Below are 9687 nucleotides of genomic sequence, written 5' to 3'. Positions count from 1 at the left end.
TTGAGGAATTTTAGAGATAAATAAAGAACTTCCAACTTATATGTGCACAAGAGCATCATAATGTTAACATCAGTAAAGGATTTACAAAGGGATACTGCTACCAAGCTTACATATGCTAATTCATTATACAACATCTATGCGGAGTTACATTTGAAACATATAAGATAGTTTTTTAACATCATCTCATAGAATTCATTATACAACATCTATGCGGAGTTACATTTGAAACATATAAGATGGTTTTTTAACATCACCTCATAGAATTCCATGCCGACTTCTTTTTCTTCCATCTCAACTTTATCATCTTCTTATATTTCCGTTGTCTTAATTTCTCTCGACCCTTCAACCAGTCTGAGTAGTCCTTCCCCGGTTTGCATGCAACGAAGTCAGCTAAATCATCAAAATCAGGCTCTTTGGAGTTTTTTCCTAATATACATTTCAAGAACATCTCGCCGTTACAGATTTCCTCAGTATTGCTGGCTACAGTGACAGCAGAATCCAGGCCATTCAAGACGCAGGAATATTCTGAAGTTTCTGCTTGGTTGTCTTGTTTTCTTTTGTCAGAAACCACATGCGATCGTGTTCTGAAAATAAAGGAAAAAAGAAAAAGGACATACAGGTTACCATCTTGATTATGGTAAAAAGAAAAAGTGGACTTTTAAAACTAACCTCAATCGAACATATAGCAAGAGTTTCTTGATGCAACGAGATGAACAATTAACACCATGAGGAAACTAAGTAAATAGTATATCAACAGTAATTGACCAAATACATACTCTTTTAGTATATGATGTTCCCTGAACTTGCAGATTCAGAGGTACTAGTACTTGAAACAAAAATGGAAAAATTCTAATAATCAATTCAATGTTTTCTAGAAATGGGAAGTTCCCATAAAAAAAAAGTTTCCATTAATAAAACCATACAAACATTGTTGATAGAGAACCACAAAAGCCCCTACAACCAGAAAATCACTTCTAGAACAATGAAATGTATCATATTAATTTGTTGAACTGTATTGTTCATTTCTATCCAAAAGCAGTTTATCTAAATTCAAAAACTTGAAATACAGTGGTTTAAACTACTCCTGTGTATTATAATACATTCCTCTTCAGGAGGACAACCGCCAACATGAATACTATGGCAATTATTTCACAATAACAGTGTTGTTTAGTCCTTTTTCTTTTTTCTCTTCTCACTGTCTCAAACACGATTTCACATAAGCAACTTGCAGTTTTGTCACAGGCTCTATCCTCTTTATTTATTGGCTTCATCACATGTACCAAAAATCATACTGAAGCAGAAAATGAACAGTTACAACTTCCATTTCCTATTTGTTATGCTGATTCCTAGATGTTGTAAAGTCATGTTTTTATATTCAAAGAGATGAAATATCAACATAAATGGCATACCCTCTTTTGCCAATCATGATACCTCCAACATGTAAAGATGCATGAAAGGCTTATTCCCACTATAAAAACACTGGCATATAAGCATCAGATTTACTGCATTTATAATACAATGGTCAAAGCCAAATTGCTTTTCATCTTAAACATATATCTTTAATCTCCTTTGAAATTTATGGTTCTTTTACTTTAACAAGATGAGCCTAGCCAAATGAATGTGTATTTCTACAACAAATAAATGAAGACACTCTTGGAAATGTGGTAATCTGCCTTTATCAGTCAACACTTTATCTTAAAAATGATTGCTAACATAGTCAGAGCCAAAACAAGCTAGTCCTCCATATAATGCAAGAGAAGGTCAGCATAATTTAGAAATAAAATAGAAACTAGCTGAGCAAACACCAACACCAATGATAACAGAGTAGCTGTCCAATTAATAAAAACAATCATAATAGTAAACTAGTTTTTACCATATTAGTAAACTAGTTTTTTATCATAAAAGAAAACTATTACCTTCGTTGTTTAGTAGTTCTTAAAACGGCAACACAGGATTTTAGACATTCAATTTCTTGTTTCAACTACTTGTGCATTTATACGATATGAAAGAAAACCAATACCAACCCTGCCACACTTTCACAATTAAAGCCATGGCCCAAAAGTCAAATGGAGAAGTATGAAAATATTTACACAGACTGCTCTTCATTGGTTTGTAAAGTATTTAAATTGCACATGTGAATAAGAAAAAGTGATCACTATCAAAACCAAATCTAAACATGAAACCTATGCAAGATGACCTCAGATTGACTAGCAGATATGAATACCAGACGATTAAGTCTATACATAGTACAACCAATAAATATCCATTCTCCTTATACTTCATAATAATCTAAATTATCAAGGGTGAAAAAAGAACAGAGAAATATTTTGAAGCTAAAAGAGAAATAGACAAGAAAAAAATAGAAGAAAACCTTTGTCAGAATCTCAACAAATTTACTGGCAGTGGTTATTAAGAGCAACCAAAGAGAATTGAAAAGCTAAGACTACCACAGGATGTTGCTGATTTTGCTAGCGATAGGCTATACACCACAGAAACAATTAGAAGTGGAAAAGACTGCAGAACGAAATGACCCTGGCCTGGGGCATTAAATTAATTAAGACCATATTGCACATGAAAGAAATATGGCAGAGCATAATTCTACAGATAATGCAATATTTTGTTGCCCTAAGAACCCAGTACTATAAGCCTCAAGGTGCCAGTATAAGTAATCCAATTTCAAAATTCATTGCCCAAAGCATTGGAAGAATAAACGAGAAGAGAAAAATTTTATTTTACCTCAGGTACGTATCCTGAATCTTCTGAAATTTTGAAGAAATTAGTTCGGTAGATTTTCTTACCACCATGACCTACAAAATTGTTAAAAGTTTTAATAGATTGGAAGCACAGCAATGATAAAATTGAAAAATCCATAAAGATAAGAACCAAGATTACCTCTTCAACATTATCAGGTGATTTAGATGAATAAGATTTTGATCTAGAACCACATAATGACCGTAGTGCGCTGAGATCACCCTCTTCAATGATAAACAAATTCAACAGCATCATCATTGTAAATAAGCATCCCTTAACTAAGAAATCAATCCCACTAGCATAACTTAATGAAAGCAAGCCTGAAAGATGCAAAAGCATCCACTTGGAATCCTTATGCCTTGCAGAATGAGATTGCATCATTTCATTTAAGAAGTTCTGAATGGGTAGATGGATACTAAACTGTTGAAAACAACCAAGAATATGCACTAGGTAATTATATTCCTTAGAGGAAGAAAAATCTGTTGAGGATTTCTGGCAACCTGAAATTCCAAAAAACCTCATGTACTGTATAGCTTGTAACATTGAGCTACTCATTAACTTCAGTATAGAAGCAAGAAGATATATGTCTTGAAAGCTTGTTTCCCCTTTAAGAAATAAAGTATTGCATGTATCATCAGATGAAGATCCCAGTATTATGCAATTTAATATTGATAAAATCTCATCTTTATAGGATTCATCAAAACTACATATGTTCTCCTTCACATACGCAATAGAGGAAGCCACCAGGTCAGAGTTTGTTCTACAGGACATTTTACTAAGATATGAATCCCAAGAACTTTTGGACGTGGCAATAAGATGATATACTTTGTCCACCGTTGCTTGCAGAAGGAACGATTTGAAGTTCAGTGGACTACTCCCATCCATAGTTAGTTTGAGAAAAGAACCATTACGAGCCAAATGATGGCTATTAGGATGAAAACTAGACATATGTCTGTTGTACAGAATGACAGACCTTTCAAATGCTGTTGAGTGCCAGTCCATTAATTGAACATCTAGCATCATATTCTCAGAGGATGTGCAAATACCAATTGCTTCAGAAACCAATAAAATCAAATATGCCTGAAACATTTTTGGAGCAGAAAGCACAACAGGGTTGAGAAGCAAGGACAAGGATGCTGGAAAGCTGATTTCTGGAGTTCTTAGGTCCTCCCTATGGCACCAAAATAATCTGTTGATGAAATTTATAGACCCTTGCTCACTGGAAACTGACAGAACAAAATGAGCACAAACAACCTCTAACACACTTCCAATATTACCATGACTGAATTGGATGTTGAATAGCATTTCACTTTTTAAAGATGCAGAATCAATCAACATAAAGTACTCCCTCAATGACTTATGCACCAAAAGCTCATCTGCAATCACCTAAAGATAATAAATACTTCAATATCCAGTTGGTTTGGCTGCAACATAACTTCTAAACATTTAGAAAGAGGTACAGAATTTGGTCTGGCTGCAATGTAACTTCTAAACATTTAAAAAAAGGTACAGAAAGGGACACAGAATAAAAGAAAAAGCCTTAACATAAATGAGAGACTAGCCTTAAACTTCTAATAGAAATCATGTGCCAATGTAAGAAGCATGACAGAAACATAGGATTTTCACAATTACATAGAAGATGAAGATGAACATACTAACTGATAAAACAAAGTGTGCAATACCACAGATCAAAGCACAAATAGTGCAATGAAATCCAATGCTTATTGATAGCAGCATACCGTTAGAGCACTACAGCCCTATCCAGAGACCCAGAAGAAATTAATGGCTCGAGCATATTTAAACAACTAAATAATAACTAGAAATCCCATAATGCTTGAAAGTAAGTTTAACTAATTGGAAAAACAGAGAAGAAGAGACCTGGATATGTAAAATATCAGGTGGAAGAAATACCCAAAAATAATCTATATGCCAGAGGAAAAATATAAATTTGCAACATTTAAGCAAAAAAGTAGTTCTATAAACTTGTATCATATCCAAACTGCTCTGGTGGATGTCACTCGGTTTGTACGTACCACTATACCACCAGAAAAGAACAGAGTTCATGTAAAGATTTCAATGTACAGAACTATATAAAGAACTTTATCATGTAAGTTTGACCCAATTCATTATTGTTATACTCATCCAAACTACGAATGGTGGGGAAGAAATGTTGTAACTTGAACAATGTAGTTGTACATATTTCCTACAGGCACTTTTAAGATGGCACTACATTTGTACTGTCAATCTATCCAAATGCAATATTGTACCTCATAATACCTCTTGTCAGGATAGCTTATATACTTGAGTGCATTGTGAACCAAAATAGTTATAATTGCATGTCTTATCCATTTAGATAACATAAAATGCAAAACAAAAAAAAAAATCAGCAAGTTATAAAACCAAATACTGAGCTTTAATGCAAGTTGCTAGTACCTTAAGTTATGATAAATTATGAGGTTAGCACAAATAAAAAATCTGGTGATTGTTCCACATGCATAGAAGCAAAACATCTGAAAATAATTTAAGCTATCCTTTAAGCATGGTTAAAAAGAATAACCCAATGTCAAGAATTCAAATCAAACTTATGTCCCTATGAGTAAGACTTCAACGATACCATTTACTAGCATTAAGTGCTATTCTAGCATATAGCAAGAATAACCAATATAAAGTTGCAACTCTTAAAATTCACAACAGGATTTCAAGTTGATAAAATGAAAAAGAGGGAAAAGCTCTGATCTGGAAGAGAAGATTTATACTTCAATTATAAATCTTCATCAGCACCACACTTGGTTTTAATAAGATTCCAAATGATATAGTAAGAACCAACTGAATTTTTCAAAAGATAAAAGTAAAAAGCATCTATACAAACTTTACAAGAGGGGTTATAGTTGACAAAAATAAAGAGAGGAAAATATTAAGTTTGTACAAATCATTACTACCTCAAGCACAGCACATAGAAGTGTACAGCAGGAATCGGAAGGTTCAGAAGAAGATTTTGAAGCAACAAACTCCTCGATAACAGAGGTGGTGCAATCACCACTAACATATGGACATTCAACAGAAACGAACCTCTTAAAAGCGGTTGAGGCTTTCTCATTTCCATCAGCACCACCACCACCACTTAACTCAAAAGAAAATAATCTTCTAAGCACTGAAAGGAGAAGTTTGCCTTTTTCCATGAGAAGGTTATGGTTGAATTCAATCAAATCTAACATTGACATACAACATCTCAGCAACAACATTAGTTCCTCGCTCTTTGCCCAAATATAAGTTGTCAATTTAGAATTGCCGCTACCCCAAGTAGCAGAAACATCATGTAAAGCAGAGAATAACTCCTTAAATCTCCATTCTAATTCTTTAAACAGAACATCAGAGAGATCATATATCTCTTTAACCAATTTTACACCACATTTATCCAGCTCCACATCTCCAGATTCACAATTAGAGCAGCTCAATGTGGATTTGTTCAAAGATAGATGGAGCAACATGGCATACAATTTTTTCAAGTTTGCTGGGTTTAGACCCTGAAATTAACACAAGCAAAAAGATTAACAAAGAAATGGAATTTTATATAGTGAATTAAAACCCAGAACTTGAAAATGAAGTCCAAAAAACAAAAACCATCATTCCGAAGAATAATAAGCAGAAGTACAAACTCTAGCAAATTCCCAAACCATTTTGAACCCAGAAGTTAAAAAATGCAAAATATGAAGGATAAGCAAGTGGGTATTTAGGAAAGTACCTCTAGATATTGAATTGAAGACATCAAAGTATGCATATGAGACTGAGAGTGAGTCTTTCTGGTGAGAGCATGACGTTTCTTCTTTCCCGCACCCATTCCTAAACCATAGCACGAACGCAGAGAAAACCTTTCAAAGATATTAAAAAAACAAATCCAAGTAAACACAATTGAGGAAGGTGCTGAGTTTTTCTTTTTTTCTATACATTAGAAATTGTGAGTTTTAGTTTTGGCGGGATGATATCCAAGGAGCCCCCTAAAACTCAGTTCTACTGTTACTATTATATAGAGAGTAATTATTAGTCACGAGACGTCACCCGCAAATGAATTGAATTAATTATTAATATAATATTATTTATTAAATATTATATTTAAATTTATTTATTTATTTATTATTATTAATTATTTATAATCAAAAAATTAGTCAATATAAACACAACAGCTAATTTATAATTATTGTAAAATAAAGAATAATAATAAAGAAGAATAAAGAGAGAAAAAAAAAAAATAATTGTGTCATTATTCAATGCATAAAGTTTGATAAAGATAGAATTTTATTTACATAAAAAAATCTATATATAGACATAATAATAATATCTAATATAACTCAAATATTTTAATATTATCATAACATGTTTATTATAATGAATATGCCTCGTTAAAACCTTACTAAGAAAAATCTTATAAAAGAAATTTTAGTAAAAAAAAAAAGAGCACATCATTTATATAAAAGCAAAAATTCTGTAAGAAAACCGAATGGGATAAAACCTAAACTAAAGAAAAAAGAGTACAATACATCAAAATTTTCTCCGCATAAAAACATGACTTCTAACAAAGATTTCTTATTCAGCACATGCCAATTTTGTTCACTAACTTTTCAAATGTTGTTGTAAAAACTGCTTTTGTAAATAAATCTGTCAAATTATCAATAGATCGGACTTGATGAACATGTAAAACTCCTTGCTTCTGAAGCTCATGTGTGAAAAGAACTCTAGCGAAATGTGTTTGGTTTTATCTTCTTTAATGTATCATCCTTTGAGTTATGCAATACAATCAGCATTATCTTCATATAGCACTGTTAAACTTTCTTCATCAAATGGAAAATCACATATTTATTTGATATGTTGGATTATAAATCTCAATCATATGCATTCTCTACTAGCCTAGTGTATTGCCAATATTTGAATATAATTAAATGATGTGGCAGTTAGAATTTTCTTAGTAAAACGCCCAGATATAACAGTGCCATCATATGTAAACAAGTAACCGTTTGTGATAGAGTTTTATGCTTCTTTTTCTTTTCCTTTTTTATCTTTTTTTTGTATTGTTCTCACTCTCTCTCCTAAAAAATCACTGTCGCCAATATACTTCTCATGCCAGGTATCAAATCTCATCATCTTTCTCATTTGAATTTATTTTCTTTTTTATTTCTTTTCTTTCATTGATTTTAGAAACACATAACATCAATTTTTACTTCTTTTTCCATCACTGTTTCTTTTTTTCTTTCTTGTTTATGAAATAGAACAAGTGCTTCTTCTCTTTTCTTTTCCTGTTATTCTTACTAGCCTAATTTTGCTTCATGCCATAGATAAAGATGGGATAATTATAATCTAGTCTAATTATAAAGCTCTTCGAGCTATAAAGAATGAACTTATTGATTTAAAAGGGTATTTACACAATTGGAATGATAGTGGATATGGAATTTGTTCTAATGGATGAGTAGGAATCAGATATGTTCAAGGACAAGTTATTGTTATTCAGCTTCCTTGGTAGGGATTTGGTTGTAGAATATTTGAAAAGATTAGTAATCTTCAAGCTCTTCGAAAGATTATCCTGCATGACAATGTTCTTGCTAGTAATACTCTTATGTCTCTTGGCTTCCTTTCTAATCTTAAAGGTATTTACCTGTTTTTGTTTAAAGCATGGTGTAAGATTTTTGAAAAATTAGATTTTTATGATTACATCGGCAATAATCCGACAAAATATGAATTGTTTCGAGCAGGGTGAATGGACAACAAAGACGAAATAGTTGTTGGGTAGTTAGGACATCTTATCTTTAGAGATAAAGAAGGGCGTGAGCTTTTTATACATTGTATGCCTACATTTTTGAAATATTTCCAATTATTTTGATAGACAAAATTGGAATTATTAGAGCCGATGTTCCTTTTCGAAGGGCAGAATCAAAGTATAGTGTCGAATAAGTAGGTGTAACCATTAAGTTCTATGGTGGAAAACTAAATGGAGTCAGTTATAGTAATCCTGCTATTGCAATAAAATAAGTTAGACACGCTTAATTGGGTAAGTTTTTTTGAATTATATCGTGCTACTTTGAAATCCGATGGTGTTTTTCATAGCCATCCAAGGAGTTGGTTTACTTGTGTACATGCTTCGTTCGCCTTGCTTTTTTTAGACACATGGCATGGTGCTCGAACTTTGTTTCGAGATATTTTTACTGGTATTGATTCAGATATAGACGTTCAAGTGGAATTCGGGGCATTCTAAAATACTGAAGATCATACTACAAGAAGACAAGTAGTCTGATACAATATTTGATATCTCTTACTTTACGCCTGTATTCTATTTTATTTTTATAATTTGGCATAAGACATTAGAGATATCTGAATTTGAATTCCCATCCTTTCTTTGCATCTTGTTTTTTTATTTATTTGGAATACCAAATAAATAAGTCTGAAGCTACAACTGTAAACCATGATTGAATTAATGATAGCATTGATATTAATCTCAATGTCAGGATTCTTTTTTTTTCTATCTTCTTTGGCAAACCACCTAAAATTCTAACTAAAAAGATAAAATAATTTTTTATTATCTTAATTGAAGTAAAAAAAAGTCACCTAATATCGAGAGGTTCTTTACTACAATTAGTCCCGTATTCCTCGAATGGATCTCTTAGTTGTTGAGAGGGTTGCCCAAAGCGGTTATAAGGTATATCTAGTAAAAGTAAACTAGATATAAAGATGGCAATTATGGCTGTTGTTTCCATTATTATATAATTTAATTTTAAAACCACAATAGGTCTATGATAAGATTATTTATTTACAAAAAAATAGTATACAAAGTCAACATATCTCAATTAATATAAATAAAATTTATGGTTACACAAACCATAGAGGATGGTTCTAGATTTAGTCCAAGACAAACTGTTGTAGGGGATTTATTGAAACCATTGAATTTAAAAT

General features: G+C 32.1%; 1 protein-coding gene across 1 annotated transcript; it reads right to left on the bottom strand.

Moving 5' to 3' along the window:
- On the bottom strand, nucleotides 1-6788 carry LOC8269754. Its single transcript, XM_002530512.4, has 5 exons — nucleotides 6494-6788; nucleotides 5691-6275; nucleotides 2893-4137; nucleotides 2737-2807; nucleotides 1-584 (listed from the first exon to the last, which is right to left on the bottom strand). Exons 1-5 carry the CDS (start codon nucleotides 6587-6589, stop codon nucleotides 251-253), a joined length of 2331 nt encoding a protein of 776 aa, XP_002530558.2. The 5' UTR covers nucleotides 6590-6788; the 3' UTR covers nucleotides 1-250.
- Nucleotides 6789-9687: the final 2899 nt, after the last annotated feature.

Source organism: Ricinus communis, chromosome 5 (genome assembly GCF_019578655.1).
Source record: "Ricinus communis isolate WT05 ecotype wild-type chromosome 5, ASM1957865v1, whole genome shotgun sequence".
Lineage (NCBI taxonomy): Eukaryota > Viridiplantae > Streptophyta > Magnoliopsida > Malpighiales > Euphorbiaceae > Ricinus > Ricinus communis.
The sequence above is the reverse complement of the archived record's forward strand: the minus strand, read 5'-3'. Positions and strand labels throughout refer to the sequence as shown.